Source organism: Bombus pascuorum, chromosome 1, assembly GCF_905332965.1.
Source record: "Bombus pascuorum chromosome 1, iyBomPasc1.1, whole genome shotgun sequence".
In the NCBI taxonomy this organism is placed as follows: Eukaryota; Metazoa; Arthropoda; class Insecta; order Hymenoptera; family Apidae; genus Bombus; species Bombus pascuorum.
The window spans coordinates 14,759,304-14,779,757 of record NC_083488.1 but is presented as its reverse complement, the minus strand read 5'-3'; the positions used below and the strand labels follow the sequence as shown (position 1 = coordinate 14,779,757).

The window sequence follows — 20,454 nt, the reverse complement described above, 5'->3', positions numbered from 1 at the left end:
GTTTAGTATTGGTTTCAACGAAATAAAATTGAATAAAGATTTTAATATCGTGGAAACATGATTACAATCCTTCAAAAGTGTAGTAAAATAATGAAGAATTTAGAATGAACGACTTAAAAAATAATTATTTCTTTATGATAATTATTTATTTATATTATCTGCATAGAAAATAAATATTATATAATAATTGCGTCACTTATTATGACGTTTATATGTAGTTGCTACTATGTATTATGTATATTTGATGGTTTAGTCGGACCAGACTGTAAAATTTCCATTACATTTAAGACGCAAAATTTCTCAAAACAAAAAAAGGACAAAAATAGCTGAATGACATTGATCGGCCGCTATATTATTACAGGATAACTCGGAGAGTTTCGCGTACGCTTTTATAAAAAAAGTTATAGCAGTATTACTCATGGATACGAGAAGATAATATCAAAGTTTAACTCTCGATTTAACTTACACAACTTATCGTACCGTAATTCGATGATTATTCTAAACTAAACTAAACATCAACTTAACTTGCCGCTTATCGAAAACTTCAACCTTTGAATACACATTTTCTTGAAATATACCTAATAAAACACATTAAAATTGCCAATTGATAGAAAAATAATTTTAAAAATCTTTCATTTGTTTGTATTTTTTTGTTTAGGAAAGAAATTATAAAATATTAATTTAAATATTGTGCAAATATAATTACTCATTTACATTTATAGCTCAATTTTTAAAATACTTTACTTAAGATAATTTTTACTTAATACCAAAATTAATTGGTTTATTAAATTGGTTGGGTTTAATATGTATATACATATTTTGTACTTTATTGAACACACTAAATATTTTGATTATTATAATATTAAATATATTCTTAATTGTTTACAAAATTTCATAGATATAGGTCTAAAACCTAATATAATTTGTTTACAAATATATGTGTTTAATGTAATGTTGATTGCATTTTAGCTTTACATATCTACATATGTAGATATATGCATCTAGATATATGCTAATAATATTGAAATTATAATAATATTGAATATTACAGTATTATTGAAATTTAACTCATCGCCTTCTTGAAATAATTCCCTTGTAGTCTTCAAATATTATATACTTATTGTATTAGGAAATATAAGTATGTTGGAAATTATAATTGAAATTTGAGATTAACGAGCAATATGAAAATAAATAAAATTTTAAAGACATACACGACAGCGTTACTAATTAAATTAATCCTTTGAATAGAGTTGACGTTAATAGACAAAGAAAAGAAAATTTCGTGAAACACAACTGCTGTCAGTAAGTGACGACACATGAAGAAAAAGAAACATTATGAAGATGTAGCTATACTTTAAATGGTTAAAGCTAAGGACATTACCGAATAAAAATTAATTCGTTTTGAGTTGTTGAACAGGCTGTTTGGCTGTTATCTTTGATATTTACTCACCTCCTTGCCGTTTATGTACCAAGTCAAGTAAGGAACTGGATGCGCAGCCGAGGAGGTGCAGTTTGCCTCTAAACTTTCACCGACCACGTACATGCTTTTCTTGAACGTTATTTTTGGGTTTTCAGTCTGTGGAACTGTACAATATCATAACACTAATTAAAATAGAATTACTCTGGAGAAGACCAGTGCAAGAACAATTCAGTGCTACAGAAAACTTCGCTAAATGTTTACTTCTGCTTCATTTTTATCAGGTCACGCAGAAAATTCTTTCCTTTTTTAATAAGCTATAACTAAGTTGTAAGTAATGTACCTTTATATATGTATGTAGTACTAACAAAATTTATTACATTCAAACAAAAATCTTCTCTTAACCAATATATACATATACTCAATAATATATATATTCTCTTTTTCGAAAATTCAATCACATTATTTATTAAATAATGAATGAAATGATTTTGTATGTTTGATAGATTATTGACCCTTTGAGTGTTTAAATATTTCAGAAAGAATACATTCTTAGTTTGCTGTATTCTACGTTTAATAGAAAAAAATATTTTATAGAAATTTGTTCATCTATTGTTCGCTGAACAAAGATAAATATACATATCTACCTAGAAAGACAATGTTTCATTATACGAAATGTGTAACTGGAAGCCAAGTTGCACTAGAAACATAATATAATTATTCAAACTATGACAACTATGACAACCTAATCCCAACTTAATCTCAATGAATGTATTATTCTATGTATATGTATGTGTATATACTATATGTATAGAATGCATATTCTAATATACATAGTATTCTTTTTTCTGTTTCTTTTTCTTTTTTAGTAGACTATTTACAATCAATTCTCATAGAGAATTATAAGTAAATTATTTTGGCATGGTACTGTAACTTGGATTATAAGAGTTTATAGTATGTTTGATTCTAGTAGAATCTAATGCTTCGATCTAAAGGGTATTGTCTTTTTAGTCTGCGGATCTGATTCGTCATATCAAGTAATTGGGTAACTAATGGGTTTTGGTGGTTGTTAGCTCTTATATTACATCTGTTTCTGAACTTGGATGTTTCTTCCTTGACTGTGGATATTTTAAAGTCGCGATGTATTATTTCGTTGGTAACATATCAAGGTGCATCTATTAAGGATCTCAGAGTTTTTGATTGAAATCGTTGGAGAATTTCTATGTTAAAATTAGTTGCTGTTCCCCATAGTTGGATCTCATAGGTCCAAACAGGTTTGAATAAGGCTTTATATAGCATTATTTTACTTTGCATGTTTAAATTGGAGTGTCTGCCAATGAGAACTTTTTTAGTTTTATTTTCAGTTCTTTGGATTTATTTACGATGTGCCGTTTCCATGTCATTCTTCTGTCCAGAATCATGCCCAGATACCTGACTGTACCTTTGTTTGGAATTAGAAAATTATTTATGGTCACCTATGGGCAGGATTGTTTTCGCAGCGTGAAAGTTATATAACTGGATTTATTTTCATTTATTTTGAAGCGCCATTTGTGGAACCATTTTTCCATAAAGAGCTGCCAGTTTGTGAGTTGATTACGAATAAAGTCATTAAGTTGGTTTTCGATAATTGTTGAGTTAATTGTTGCTATGACGGGTGAATGATCTGAAGAAAGTTCCACAGAGGAATTGATTTGGATGTATCTTGGCGAGATGTTTTTAGTTATAAAGAAGTCTAATAAGTCAGGTAGTTTGTTAATGTCAGTGGGTTCGTTTGTACTGAGGCAGTTAAGTCTGTTAACGTCTATGGATTTCAAAAGATTTTTGCTCCTTACTGTGATAAGTCTGCTACCCCATTGCGTATGTTTACAGTTATAGTCTCCTCCAGCTATGAATCTATTGCCCAGGTCTTCGTGGGATTTATCGAAATTGTCCGTGGAAATAGAATGTCTAGGGGGATAATATTTTGCTGATACGGTGATTGGACCATACCAATCTTCGATCGCTACGTTTGTGGCTTGGAGGTAGTCCTTCTGGAATGATGGAAGCTCGTAGTGTTGTATGCTGGTCTTGATGATAGTTCCGGTGCCGCCTTGAACCTTTCCACTGGGATGTTGGGTATGGTAAAAGTTAAGGTAATTTTTATCGGTGAAGTGAGTTTCAGATATAAGCATTATGTCGATTTCTTGTTGTTTTAGGAAGAGTTCTAGTTCGTATTTATGCTGAGCTAGACCGTTAGCATTCCATAGAGCTATGCGTATTGGTTTTATTTTACGCCGGAGCGTGTTAATTTGTCCATGATGATTCATAAGCAATGATAACAAGTTATTAATTTGCTCTGTTTCTTTCACGATTAATTTTTCAAGCCTATTGAAGTTATCCGTGTCTTGTGAACTGGGAACACTAATTTGTGATAGAGCACTATAGATTTTCGGTCTGCTTTGATTTCCTTGAACTACCTGTGCGTAAGAGATTGAAGGGGTAGTGAATTTTTGTGGATTAAGGCTTGGTTGGTTAGGTCCTTAACTCTGGGTTTGAGGTACTTATTTTTATACAAGGCTCTTGTAGGCTGTGCAATCTTTATAGTTCGCAGGATGCTCTCCTTGACAGAGGATGCACTTCGCAGGGGTTTCAGAAAGATTTAGTGCACTGATCTGTAGGATGAATATACCTGCACATTTAACGCAGCGGTGGTTCTGGTTGCAATATTTTTGCGTGTGGCTATACCTTTGGTAACCTTTGCATTGAACGATCTCTTTTTTTATAAAAGGTGGTTCAATTTTTACTACCGAATTCATTAAACGATTGATACTATAGGCTTCCTTGTTATTTGGTTTTTGCTTTAGGTCAATAAAGAATAAAGGTAGCGGGTTTTTTTGTGATTCTATGTCTTATATTGCTAATGTTGATTACTTCATGGCCATGATTTGAGAGTGCAAGTTTCAGTTCATCTAAGTTAGCTGAGTGGTGGATGTTGCGTAGTGCCACACGAAAAAGCTTTTCTTGTTTCAGTTGATATGTGTGGAAGTTTGCGTTCAGAGTTTTTAGTAACTTTGTTATTTTTTTATAGGAGTCTCGATTGGCCAGCAGGATTTTAACCTGATTGTTTTTAATTTTTAGTATGTAATCTCCTTTGTTAATACCTTTCTGTATGGACTTCATCATTGTTTGAATGTCGATAACATCATCAATGAAGATTGGTGGGGGAGGAGGATTTTTTTGTGTGTGTTGAATTGTTGATGTTTCAACTATGTCCATAGAATTGTTTGTAGATTCTAATATTGCGAATCTGTTGTGAGTGGTAACGTGACTTGTTGACGGTTTGTTCTGACTAGTGTTTACATTTTTTTTGACTGAATCAAGCTTACGTTTTTTGATGTTGTTAGTATGGTTTAAAAGATGGGATATATTATCCTTTTGCCACGGAGGTGGTAGAACGGCGCGGTTGTAGTTTTGTTCGTGAGGGCCTGATCGAATTACTAGGGCCATCTTCAAGCTAGTTAATTCAAATTGAAATAACTAGTCGAGAAGCTATGATTTGGATCAGAGATTAGAAGTGTTGGATTTTCCACGAGTAAGTTAATAAAACACTTGGCTTGTTTCTGTTTCAACTCACTTTCGACGGATGATCCGTCATTTATTGTATTGTGAATTTCACTGAGCACTAGACACACGTCTGCACGCTTCGGCAGTCGAAAGGAAACTATATACGTAGTATGTATTTTAAAAAAAGTGATCTAAAAGGGCGACAGGACTCTCCGCGGTACCTGGGCCTTCTTCCACAATAATCGACTAATTATGTAGTAATATTATAAAATTGAAAAATGACAAGTGCCGGTTATAGATTACTATTGCACAAACTTTTTATAATTTTTTAAAATTATTTTATAAATCTTTATTTACATAGTTACTAGGCTTATTACCGTTATAAAAGAAAATTTATTAACACTAATAATTTGAGAAATTTCAATCATTACATTAATTCAATATAAAAAGTTATAAATTACGAATTATCAGTATTAATAAATACATCTAAAGATCATTAACGAGTTTAGTAATGAAATGAATGAAATTTTGCAAGTGAATTTTACAGATTATAGATTATTCAAGTAGATATTCTTAAGAAAACAATTCCAAGTACGAAGAATAGATACGAAAAATTACTAAGTCATAAAAGAAAAGTTCATAATTTATGCTTATAACTTGACAATTTGCAATTATATACATTATTATTTGGTTAAATACCATTAATTATTATTCAGGAGAACTCCGACAATAAAAACATTTTAGATTAAAAAGAATAAATTCCGTATTTGCAATTATACATTATTCCTTCTATGAATTATACCTGCAAATATATTATATTATATACAATATATGATAATATATGTTATATTTGTTTTTAATCAAATAATTTCTTCTAACCTGTGTGGATCAGTTATGATTTATGCCGATAAAAGTCACATAATTTTACTGCAAGGACGTTGTGTTTTATCATGATTTTATTTTACCATATAAACGAAAACATTGCTTAATTAACTAATCGATCAATGAAAGAATAAAGTGAAGTGTTAGTATCAGATTAACGTTCGATAAAAGTTTAGAATCTTACCAAGACAAATGTATTTTTGTTTAACTTTAATATAAATTGTAATCGCGTAACTGGAAAAGGCATGAGCCAACTTAGGCACGTATGTACTGGATACGTCCGTGTACATACACGAATAAACGCATTAAACACCTTGAAATATAATAAATGCAAGTGGTTTTGTATGGTATACATACTGCGCGCATATTGATCGTTCGATGTTGTCTATACTTGTCGATATACGTAATTTTTTCATCCGATTCATTGTGACTGAGAATTCGTGGTCGAGATATTTCAAACGAATAATGATTGTTTATCAAGTGTTTCTTTCGTTTCATCTACGAAGAATATAAAGATGTGTTTCAGAATTTATTCTAAAATAATCGCACTCTCGAATTTATCCGATTGATTTAAAATCTCGAACCAAAGTACGATATTTTTCATTTTCCTCTTTTAAAGAAAACATCTTGTTTCCTCATTTTAATTTTCCATTTATTAGTAAGACTATAAATAAAAGATTATCAAAGTAATATATAATAAAAATTTGCTAAATCCATGTCCATTTCGTACAATATGTAACACAGAACTGATCATCCAATACTGTGTACTGAATTACGTATCCAGTATGTATAACCAACACACCACTTCATTCGTCCATATACATATATACATACATATATATAAATCCAAAAACGCATTTATGTGTTGATATAAAATTGAATGTAATTGAATTTAATGGTACTCGGCTCCAGCTCTACTTATGTATTATATATCGTTTTATGATGTATGTAACAAGCGCGTATTATACATACTTGCAATAGTTACTCTATTATTCATTTCGCGAGGAAGCGCGCCAACAGGAGTCATAAATTCCCGTTACGATTAGTTAATCGATGCTACGAAATGATCGATCCCCTATTTCGTTTGGGTAATAGGGGTGATTGAACTGATTATAACACTGAAGTAACAGGTTACAATGTATACTTTATTCCAACAACTTTGTAGACATAGAAGGTACGCATAGCTCATTGCGTATAGATATAAGTTAAACAGATGACTGATCTAAGGCTGATAAACCAGTCAAGATATTGACTGGTCAACGTATGAAAAACTAGTCAAGATATTGACTGATCTAAGGATGACAAACCAGGGAAGTTCGGCGACAATGCTGTCGCAGAGGAGAACTATTGCTGGATGTTAGTCACCCCACCACCGATCGCTTACGGGTGGAAATGACCGTTGAACATGGGAAAAATTCGACCTTCCTATTTTTTACCTGATGGAACAATAACCATAGGGAACGTCTCGACTTGAATATATTTTATAACAATTAAGGGTCCTAACGGTAAAATACAAATGCTTAGTTTTATGACAGTTCCTTAGGATTATTGCACAGTTAGTGGCCGCCTCGACCGAGAGATGGATTCTGGTTTACGTAAAGAGTTACCGGACGTAACAATTAGCATATCTGAACTTTATGAAACAAACGTAAATCAAGTTTGATAATAGCTTTGCAAAATTCACAATTTCATGCAACGCAACGGTGAAAATAAACTGGTTAATATGTCAATTTTATATGTATTAAAAAGTTAACACTTTGATCTTATATACATATCAATCTTATATTGCTACTATTATAAGTTATTGTTAATGTAACATCGTAATACATATTATTTTAAAGAAGACATTTAAACAATTTATAAGCGAAAGTAATTAAACAATTTTAATGAAAATATTTATCAACTTTTTATAAAAAGTTCTAAAAGATCAAATAGGATAGGTATTAATAAATTAAAGTACAGATAAATATTTAATCTAAACTATTAAATAAATTTTTTTTATAATTATTGTAGTATTGTGGACAGATTGCCTAAGAAATATCAGGTGAATCATAAACAATGTTACGAGAAAGCCTAAGTGCCGATAGGCCAGAAGGGCTGGACACTTCAATGGGCCGAGTGGCGCATCAATGTGTCGTCCGTACTTCAGTCGAATAGTTGCGCGGAAGAAGGCCTACGTGACTGTGACCGCGGACGGTTACGGAACACGTACATGGTGGGGCTATGAGAAAAGACAAAGGGATGCTTAAGGGAAAAAGACGAATTAACAGACGGTCGTAAGTTAAGAGTCGAGTTGTGAGCAGTCGTTAACTAAGAGTCGAGTTATGAGGAGTTGAGAATTGAGTTGCCAAATTGTTATGAGTTGTAAATTATTAGTTGCGAGTTGTGAATTATCTATTTAGTTGTCTTAGTTATAGCACATTACTGTATTTAGTTCATGTTAAATGACCATCGTTTCCTGTTTAATCCATTGTAAATGGATCCATCTATCAATAAACTTATCATTTAGGATAGAAATCATTGAAAACCCTAATTTCTAATATTTCTGAATAAATAAATCCTATATTATGAATTTACATCATATATATTATATAGATTATATGAGTACTTTTTACAAATACTTAAAAATGACATTAATAGTTAGAGTATAAAATATAAAAGTCAATGTTTTCATCTCTCTGTGTCTTCACAGCAATGTTACATTAAAGAATTCTTTTAATTGATTTACAAGTACTTTTTCACATTTTATAACATTTCCAATTTTTTCAAACGTTGCTTTTCGCTTATTAATAGATAACTGTATTGCAAAAGAACTTTTTTAATATATTATACACTTTTCAAAATCCAACCTTCACATTTTACTATAGTTCCTAAGTTTCTACAGTAATTTAGCACTATTAATCTTTGCGTGACTAATCTATTTGGAATAGAAGACATTTTGTCTCGTTTGTTGTTATCCGTCAAAGGACATATTTCTTATTATAATTTTTCGTTTCATACGAAAGTAGAAACGTGGAAATAAAGAAAGTAGAATAAGATATTTGGCCTCACTTTTCCGGCCAAAAACTGTCATCAACAAATCCGATGGTCCCGTGCGCTAGACACACCCTTCTCTAGCTCTCCTCCGACACAGCATCGTCACTTTCAAAATAGTTCATTTTCGTCGTCAGAACAGTCAACAAGTCTATAACGGTTCTACCCTTAAATCAGTCCGTTTTGAAAAGTCTAACTGCATACATCGAGAGCTCTGACGAATAAGGTCGCTTAGTCTAACGAATTCATTGAGAGATGTAAAATCGGATCGAATTTCTGTAACGCATTAACTGTATTCATCGCCAAATAATTTGTGACGTTCTTATTATAGTACAATTTATTGTTGAATATACACTCTATATTAACCTGTTAACACAGTGTTAAATTCATTGAACCACCCCTGTTACCTTAATCGAAACATGGGGAACGACTATTTCGCGGCGTCGATTATCCGAATCGTAGCGAGAATTTACGCCTCTCGCTGACGCGTTTTCCTCGCGACCGCGTCTCTCCGCGAACGGTCGTAACAATAGGTATACTCTAATTGCAAATTATTAATATTATAGATATAAGATTCGATCTTTCATAATGATGTTTCTTATATTTAAAATTGAAGATGAAAGAATTTTCTGAAACTGAAGATGAAAGTCAGGATCAGATGTGATAGTTTGGAAGAGGCAAATAAGTCCTGGTCGACACAGGAGGAAAAGACACGTACATTGAAACGATAGATAGGATGAATTTGTACGTCGAGAAAATTCTGGATAAAAATAAAAACATGAAAAAAGTGGTTGTGGAGAATAGAAAGGAAGAAGGAAAAGAATAGGAAAATAAGGAAAAACACAAACAGAAAGGAGTAGAAGTAGAAGAAAGAAAAAAAGAAGACAAGAAAAAATATATTTATTGTGAAATACGGTACAAGTAAAAAATAGATCAAATGGATGGCGGAATGAACGAATAGATGAATGAAACGTAATGGGGAGAATGATTATATAAAGATAAAGTATTTAAAGATACAAAAGAAGGATTATCAAAGAATTGACATATTTTTATGCTATCGTAGTTATCTGTAAATTTAGTTTTAGTTCTTTTTATGTTTATGAACTATGTAAAGCCAATTTCAGGCCATCAAACTGAAATAAATGTAGATATAAGTACATAAGATAATTAGGAGGAAAATGCCAAATAGGAGAAGATGCTAAGCAATTAGAATTCTAAAGTCTATCCAGTATATGTTATCTATTATGTGTACTTACGAATTCTTCCGTTATGTCAATTGATAAAGAAGATCGCTTAGCATTTGTTGTAATATACAGCATGAGTATGTTGAAGAAATTTATGCTATGTCGTCCGCAAAAATTTTTGTTGCAGCTTAATATTTCGTATTGTAATAAAAAAAAAAAGGAGTGTTATTAACAGCGGTAGGTTATAAACTGGAAAAGAGGAATTTTTCGAAATTTCTTTTACTTTTGCACAAACGATAAGCATAAAATTTTACCTACTTAACGAGCTTAGCATCTTTCTCAGCACGTTGGAGTAAAATGCCGCGTCAGTATAGTGGTTGCAACTTACTTATTTCAGTAAACAATGTGTATAGTAAACAATGCGAACCTACGTGAAAAGATCGAACAGAAGACAATGGGCAGAGGATGGGCTTCGATCTGCTGCACTAGCGTTAAAGGATAAAATGAGAAATGCGAATAAAGAGTACCATATAATTTTTTGTTTCGTTAGCATCTTTTCCAACGTTTGATTCGACTTGAAATGGTATCACAATGAGATTAAAATGTCTAACGAATAAGTTTCTTTATATTGCAAATTATATGTATAAGAAAAAGTAGTTCAAAACGTTGATTTCTACATATATTCAGAAATCATCGAGATGGGTGAGATGGATATTGTAAATAATTGCACAAGATTCTTTAGAAATTACTATTTAGTAATTGAAGTTTACCAAGGTTCCTTGTATATATATTGTTCCTTGAATTTATCCCATTTTTTTTTTTTTTTTTAAAGGCACAATTATGTCATTCTTTCGCTGAATCCTTCATTTGTAAAAAATTATACCGTATCATCATAGTCATAACATAAATTGTAGATCATAACTGATAACGCTACAGCAGCGTCATGGCAAGTTTTAAATATTATTATACATACATAGATACATAGATACATAAATGTAGATATTTATCTTCTCTTACCTATAACTTTCATTGGAACGCTTTCCGAAGTCTGGCTATAAATAGGAGTCGACATCGAAACTTCACAGCTATACAAGCCGGATGCCTCGTAACGGACATTCTCTAATTTGATTGTCGTGCCATTTTCAAAGCGCTGTAAACAAACAGTGTTTTAGTGCTAGTAGGCGGTAAAAGGTTTTTATTAAATAAAATAAATAAAACGCGACCACTGTTTCCGCGTACTCGTTCAAACTCAAATCCTTTACCATTATACCACTGCCTTTATCAGTGCCTCTTGCGTGCGAAAGCATGGTTGAAAATGAAAGGAACGTTTGTGTATCGATCCCTCAGAAATTGATCAAACGTCTGTTCTTTGATCGTGTAGGTGTTGGAAGAAAAAGCACAAGAAAAGGAATGAAATGTAGAAAGAGAAAAATTGTTATCTACAGTAGCGGACAAAAGTTTAAGACGATGATTTGTAAACCGGATTACAAACATCTTATACGCATATTGTTCTTCTATTCGGTTTGTCTCTTTGGAATAACGTAGCTGTATGTTTGACCTTCGTAACCTCAGACAGTCAGTTGTTAAATACAAACAATGTAGGAGTTACAACAGTTAGTTACCGCCTAGCACTTGGAAACAGTGGACATTAGTTTAAGACGATCTGTGTAAAACGTGAGTACGAGTACAGTTTTTGAACATTTTGATTCTGGAATGTCAAAATCATTGTTTAGTGTACCTTTTATTGCTTAAAATTCATTTAGGTAGGAACAGACTATGGGTAAATCAAAGAATTTACTTGAAAACGAAAGGGAACAAATCGTAAGGCTGCGAAAGCAAAGTAAAACCTTCACCGAAATAGCAAATATAGTGAACAGGTCAGAAACAGCTTGTAAACAAGCTTGGTATAAATGTTTAAAGACAGGCATGTATTGCGATCAACCGAAAAACGGAAGACCACGGAAAACAACACCGAAAATGGATCGCCGGATTCATCGATTGAGCGAAAAGGATCGTTTTCGTAGTGCAAATAATATTGCTGCGGAGATAAACTATGAAAACGATACACAAATTAGTGCTAGAACTGTTAGGAGAAGATTAGAAGACTTTAACTTAAGAGGACGAAAACCCCAAAAGAAACCACTGCTGAGTTCTAGGAATCGAAAAAGACGACTTGCATTTGCTAAAGCTCATAAGCATTGGACAAGTGAAGATTGGCAAAAGGTATTGTTTTCTGACGAATCGAAATTCAATCGCGTCTGTTCTGACGGGATACGGTACGTTAGACGTCGAATTGGCGAAAGTTTGAAAACACAGTGCGTTTTAAAAACTCTTAAACATGGTGGTGGCAACGTTATGGTGTGGGCGTGTTTTTCTCGAAGCGGCCCTGGTCCGATATGTCGTATCAATGGAATTATGGACCGTTTTCAATACAAGGACATACTCAAGAACACAATGTTACCTTTTGCACGCAACAATATGAGTGATGATTTTATTTTTCAAAATGATAATGATCCGAAGCACACGGCTCGGGTTGTGAAACAGTTTTTTCAAGAAGAAAATATCACCGTGCTGCCGTGGCCGTCGCAATCACCAGACATTAACCCAATCGAGAATTTGTGAAGCATCATAAAAAAGACAGTACAAGGTTATAAACCGAAAAATTTAAATGAACTTTACTCTACGATTGAAACAGCCTGGAATAATATTACGGTAGATTAATATAAAAAATTAATAGATTCTATGCCAAGAAGATGTACCGAAGGGATAAGAAATAACGGATATTGAACAAAATATTGAATTTAAACAAAAATTGTGTATATTTTTTAACCAAAAATTAATATTTTTTGTATAGTCTTAAACTTTTGACCGACGAAATATTATACAGATTTCGTTCCTTTTTTATAACTTAGCTATTGAGCAAAATATCAAAATGAAATTTTTTTTCTAAGTGTACAAACAAATGTACAATTAGTTAATACCAAAAGTAGAACACCGTATTTATATTTTTTATGGAAAGTAAATCAATTATTTATTTCTTCCATTTCGTCTTAAACTTTTGTCCGCTACTGTATATGGTGTTGTAGAATTACAGATGAATCAAGTAGAAAGCTAAAAGGACTGCACTGTATTTCATATAGGTACTACCCATATGAAAAAATTAATTATAAATATATAAATTTATAAGAGGTTCAGATACTTATAAATATTTAGAAATGTTCAAATATTATATTTTCGTGAGCGCCTGCACTCGTATATACTCGTATCAAGCCATTTCATAAGTAGTATCTTTCTCCATTTTGCATTTTGCATTTTGCATTTTGAATCGCTAAAGTAGGATCAAATAGTAACTGCCGCAACTTGTATACATAATCACTAATTAAGAGAATTACAAATAACATCAATAGAGAAATGTTCAATATTAATGAACCGGAAAGTCTGTTTCATCGTGTCAATGGTCAGTCACACACAGTAGAAACGACATTACATATGTAGAATAAAATACATTTGGAAATTGTTCCGTCATCCACTTTATTTTCTATATCTAACATGAATAAACTTTTGTTTATTTGACGACAAAATATATAATTTGATAACGAAAAAATGTTATAAAGAATAAAAAATTTTTAATTTTCGCAAGTTTTCAAGAGAGGAGTTAAAAAATGATTAAAAAGCAGGGATGTCGTGTCAAAAAGCAATAAATAATACATCGCTCGTTAACAAATACGATAACATAGATATTTTTACATACTATGTTATACGCTGTAACTCACGAAAGGATACGTGTGTATACATATATAAATTTAAATAATTTTGAAATTTTATTAATCCTGTAACAAGACACGACTATCGTGATTATATTGATGTTTGAAACACATTTAGAAATGTACGTATATAGAAGCTACAGACTATTTATTGGAAACATATACTTCACAAAATTTACCAACGTATTTGAATAGTTAATTATGCACTATATTAACAAACCACAATATTTAGTTAGACCATCTTTAACATCAATTGTATGTTTAAGACTACTATTCATGCTGTATACTAAATTTTCACTAAGTGTATGTTTGCAATAAATGTCTTATAAACTTTCATAAACATTTTCCGATTGGTTTTCAACTTTTCTATTACAATCATGATAGTTGTATCATATAACAGTGCTACAGAAATTTCCACAAATTTCGTATAATGTACATAATATATTCATATAAATTTCCTGTGTTTAATATGTTCGTGAGCCATTATACACAATGTACATGTATACACAATTTATAACATATATAAGTATGACACGATTTAGGTATGGAATGATCAGATATCTAAAAAGAATGTATTTTCATTATACCCTACTATGTTTTACTTGATGTATCTTTAATTTTACAACGCTCGGATATACTCTGACGGGATATGTCATGAATCGAGGGTATCGTGTTATATTTTTATTAACGTTGCATGTTTCGATGCAGGTTGTTTCACGTGGTATCGGCCACTGGTTAAGAAAGTCCGTCCCGATATTGTCTCCCGACATAATACAGACTATCGTTAATACCGTGTTTCAATTTCCTCTGGCAACGCCTTCGTGGTTTCGTCCCAATGAAAAGCGATGTTTTATTTAATTCCAGGTCACGAGGACGCTTACACGCAGATTCGTGCATAGAAAAATTTTTGTTTTACAATGTTCTCGTCGTGTAACCGTATGTCGAGATCAGCATGGTTTCCGTAGATTGTAGACTATAGACTATAGAATAACGGTCACGAAAAATGAAGTAATATAAGGGAGCGTAAAACAAGATTGGATAACGGGCTACAAGTCTATACCGTATATTCTTTAACGGCGAAGCACAACGAACGCGTTGCAGCTAAGCTATAACTAAACAATATTTTGCACAATTTTTCATTCGCTATCTTCTACGGATTATTATAACTAACGGAGTGTTTTTAAGTACGAGATTCGTAACAACAGCCTTTATTAAAAAATATAATGGATGCACTCTCAGAACACCTCTTAATAAATAATATTTCACGTGATTTTCGTTGAACAATCTTTTGCGAATTATTATAAATCAGGAATATAGGTAAAAATATCGTCAGTCTATTTTTCTTAATTTTTAGATTTTTATGTTACAAGCTATTTTTATGTTTACAAGAGAAATTCAATAACTCAAAACTCTAGGAAAGTTTGAAACTTTGTAGAAATGTAATTCCAACGCGACAGTAATAGCGTAATTTCCTGTTCCAACAAATAAACCGTACATCTATTACAGTACGCTTTCTTGAACGAAAGATTGATTTTGGCTATTCTAAAAATTTTGTAATATCCATATGTGTATGTATTGTATGTATGTACCTACGTACATACCGACCATACCATATCTATGTATATGGTTTTAAGAATTTCTTATAAAATATTAAAGATGATGCGAGTAAATTTTGAAAAAGAAGGGTCTTTCAAAAATTCTTTACCGCCATAATATGGAGCATGAAACTGTATATATGTATGTATGTATATGAGTATAATGCAAAAGTGACTGATCCACTCATTGATCTAATCATTTTGGGCACAGCCCAAACCGATATACCTAGAAAAGTAACATTGGGACACTATAATTGTTTTATGACGTAGGCATGAGATAAGAAAGAATTTTTGAAACTACTCTAAATCCTAAAGGGATAAAAAGGGGGTAAAATCTGTTTTACAATATATCCGTATCTCTATGTTCATTAAAATTTGAGGCGTGAATATAATGATAACTAATCTTATATAAAAGATCATGTTTCCTACCTGCGACTTTCAATTGCAAAATAATTTAAACGTGGGAATTTTACAACTGCAATAATCACTCTGTTGTAGTGAGCTCTTAAAAAACAATATAATTACTTCATTATACCAAATCTACTTCCATACCAAAATCTTTAAATAAATTATTAAATAGTATACTAACAACACTAAACCTACCAGCGGCTATCAAATTGACCGCTCTCGAACTTCTATACAAATTTAGCCATATTTGAACTTTATCATATCGCTTCGAAATTTCTGACTTTTCCTGAAACATACATACAATATATTCTTCGGCATTTAATGTTAGTTGGCCCTTTTATTTTCTGAGAAAAGTTTGTACTTTGCCTTGCCTACCGTAAGCGGTCATTTTGACCGTCCGACAAAATATGTTAGTTATTCTTAAAATAAATGCAATTAGTACAAAGAAAAGGCTGTCTCAAAGTCAGATGACAAACAAAATCACTAATAACAAATAATAACAACTGTTACACCCGTAATCTTGTCATAAAACAATCCATCCCTCGATCAAGATAGCTACCATCTGTCAAGACATATCAACTCAGGCCCATAATAATTCTAAGGAACCACCACAAAATTTAGCATTTTTTGCAGTCTATTGTTACAAACATTTTAAAAGTCGAGAAGTTTCTTAGGGTTATTGCTCATTCCGATAAAACACGGGAAAAACTTTCCCAACTCCACCCTCCGTTGATGGAGAACCGGCCAATACTCATCAATATTTTCGTAAAAATATCGCCGTCATAGACCATATTCTTACTTGATATTGCCCTTTCGACTAGATTACATTTCAGTTTCTTAGTCAATTAGTCGACATCTAAACTTGTTATCTCTAAAACTCAGACAGAAAGCATATCAGAGCGTTTTGTGTAAAGTTGTTATAAAAGGAAAAGTAAAGCATATCAAATTTGACAATAATTTTGTATTCCGTACATGGTATTATTCTGTGATAGATATTTACCCTAGAAATTTCAAGACTTTCAAAAAAAAATTATAGAAAAGAAATAACGGACATAGAAGAAGACTGTTCAATGTGCGATGGACAAGAAAAAGCTATTTACGACCGAATCAGAGTTGAATATTATAAATAAGCGTTCACGTCCAGGACAAAAAGGAAAGAAATTATCGTTGACAATGTAACGCCACCCAAAAGCCTGGCATCTGCCGACATCGGATATGTCGATAACACCTAGTCATGCGATAGCGATGAGAAAAGACAATAGCTGGATTCCCACCCATAAGATACGTGAATCATAATGAAGAGATAAAAACCCCAGTCCTTTAGTCAGTAAGTCAGTTTGTATTCCGCAGTTAATAAAGCATACGAATGGGCTATTGCTCATTCGCCTTTTTATAACACCTTGTCATTTATTACGTGACAACAGCAAACACTACGTGAGACTGACGTAGAGAACCAACGTATCGAAACTGGGCCCAATGGGACAGTTTGGAGAGAAATAGGTGCAAATCCCAAACCTAACAGGACATCAGTTCATAATATTTTTATGAATATGCTAAACGGTATATAATGAAAGGACAAGTAAAGGCGGCATTTTATCTTATTATTGATCACCGTGTAAGGAATCATACAATTAAATGTACGGAAAAAGAAGCATTTAGAGTATTGGGGGCTAACAGGGAGCTAGATGTAACAAAATTAGATGCATTTATTGCTTTGCTATATGCCCGTGGTGCATATCAGGAAAAATGAGCAGGAATGACTTTGCTGAAATTATGAGGTTTATACGATTTGATAAGAAGAGCGAAAGAAGCCAACGTTTAAAAACCAATAAATTTGCAATGGTATCTACAGTATGGGAACAATTTATAGAGAATCCACAAAATTGTTATACCTGATGCATACATTACTTTTATATAAAGAATCGCGGGATAAAGATCATGCAATAAAACTATCGACAAGTTCAGATTCATTATTACAAAAAACTTGTCAAGTAAAACATTGTAAAGGTTACAAAATTACGAAAATTTGTTTAAGACGCGGGAAATATTTATGCGGGAAATGTATATTTGATAATAAGATAATTTGTAAAAAATGCAGCGAAGTTGAATAAGATATATCTCTATATAAGTAAAAATGTAATTTTATTTAAGTCTATAATTGAAATTAAAAGAAAGTAAATTTGGACGAAATTTTATGAAAATTCATCATTTTATATACATTTAGTTATAAATTAACCGTTATCTAAGTTAAATCATAAGAACTATTACTTCATTAATTAATTAATTCCTTACTGGTCATTTTGACCGCACACGGTAGGAATAGGTATACTCGAAGTATAAGGGTTAGTGATAAATTATAAATTCGTAAAATATCTTGGTTAAAAAGTAAAGCAACGCGGTACTTTCGTTGAGTATTCTTCTTGCAATTTATTATATTCGAAAGAATCATATCTTACAATTAGAATTTTATAATTGCAATCATCTTGTTTGAAGAATGTTGTTGAAAAACGTGTTGCTAAATAATATTCTATTTATTTTCTTGTAAACGCCTTTTTATAAATTATCTCTAAAGTAAAATAGTTTTATTAAAGAATGTAACAAACTTTCGTTTCGTATTCTCTTTACAATGTGTTACACTTATAGAAGAGATTAAATATATGTTTTTTCTAATTGCAGCCCTGTTATGCTATAGGAGCATGAGCATTTACTTTATAGATCTGATTTTATTTTACCCTCACTTCTTGTTATATCCTGAAAATGCATGAACATGTGTTATATTAAAGAAGAGAAAGGAAGAGAATGGTAATTAACGTTTGTAAAAGGCTGTTTTAGAAGCATAGGAATCAATCAGGTCTTAAATAATGTTTTCAAATATTAAATAATCGTAGTAGCCATTAAATTCCTAGTTCCTCTTTTCCTCTTTTCGGAAGTTACCAGGTTCATGAGTCCTGAATTGCAAAGTTCAACAACGTTCACGGGGTATACTATGTAGACGTAAAGCGTAAAGTGTAGAAGGTTATGCATATATGTCACAGACAGAGGAAGCAGAGTATAGAGTAAACAGAACACAGAAGACACGCGTTTAATGGACACTTTTTGTACGTTACTCTTGATGTCTCAAGCACGACGCGGTTCATAACGCAAAGTAAATCGTTTGCACAAAGCATGAGTTGAACATTGAATATTGAACATTGAACACTGAACATGCAGTGAACTTGAAACACCGGTGTGAACCATCGTCCTACGTATAATTAAAGCCATGCCGTTTCTTTTATACCTATTATAGGAATCTCGTGTCTCTTGTAAAAGAATTTACAAGTTAATCCATTGTTAGTTTCAATGAAATTGTGCTCAAATTAATCTTTGATATTTGGTATAAAATATTTTTAAAATTCATTAAAAGAATATTGCATTAACAAAGATTATAAATTTTTGTCGATATGTTTATAATTTACGTCTTAACTGGAGTAAATTATCTTTATATTTTCTTTATTATTCTTTATATATATTCTCTCATATATATTAATCGACATTAATCTAACATTATCGATTACGTTTCTTCTGTTATGATAAAAAATAATGTTTGCTTTGGGACAAAAGTAATTTATTATAATTAAGAGAAATAGAAAATAAAACTCTTCAAATAGTTATTTCTTTTTTATAGTTCGAACTTTTAAAGAATAGGATGAAGAATAGAAATTATAGATTCTGTTTGTCAAAGTTTTCTTCATAAAATATCGCTTAGTAATACCAGAAAGTCCCGAAATTCTACCTATAGCTTCTGCAAATAAAATCGATAGCTGACACACATAAAAGAATATCTATTTATTCAAATTCTCTTCAGGTAATTAGAAAAAATTATTTATATTTTATGTACAACTTCAGACACTAATTTTTATTTAGTTACGTAAAAATTGGTGAAAATAAACAAGTTTTATCTTTTCAACTATCACATTTTTTAAATATATGTATGTATGTAGGTATACAATATTTTTTAAAAAATAGTTATATAATATTTAGTTTATCAACAATTTTTCATATGATACTTATTTTAATACGACATTTTGTTTACGATCTGAGTCAACACGAAAAGTAATATCAAACGTATCCCAGTTTTATTTAACGTTTACAATTTACAAATTATAAGACACAATAAAATATATATGACTTCTTTTGTGCCTATTATAATTCATTAATATATATATATATATATATATATATATATATATATATATATATATAACATATAAATCAGTCTCGCATAATTTTGACAATACACGTTTCTAACATTTCATGTTAATTTTATCGGATAAAAGTTTTGCATTTGTGGATACAGGGTGAAAAGTCAGAAAGATAGTATATCAGGTAGCTCATTCATCGTTCTTTCGACAAATATAGTTTATATGTATTGTACGTACATATGTATATCGTCAAGCAGAAAACGCATTACATTTGCATGTTGCGACACATTAATTTTGTTAAATTACTCGTAATAGATGAAAAACATGAATATTCGATACAACAATTCGGTTAAGTGGATCTTGATATATTTACTTTATTTATTTATTTATTCATTTGTCCGTCGAAATCGATATGGTCGATGAAATCAATTATTTTCTGATTATTTT

General features: G+C 31.4%; 1 protein-coding gene across 2 annotated transcripts in view; it reads right to left on the bottom strand.

Annotated features, from left to right (window-relative positions):
- The window catches only part of LOC132905681 (uncharacterized), a 57,058-nt gene that overhangs the window by 27,535 nt on the left and 9,069 nt on the right, over positions 1–20,454 (bottom strand). For both annotated transcript variants that reach the window (XM_060957247.1, XM_060957238.1), the window contains exons 3-4: positions 11,077–11,209; positions 1,451–1,584 (exon numbers count right to left, since the gene is read on the bottom strand). In XM_060957247.1, coding sequence (XP_060813230.1) covers positions 1,451–1,584; positions 11,077–11,209 — 267 coding nt within the window. The remainder of the gene's footprint in view (positions 1–1,450; positions 1,585–11,076; positions 11,210–20,454) is intronic.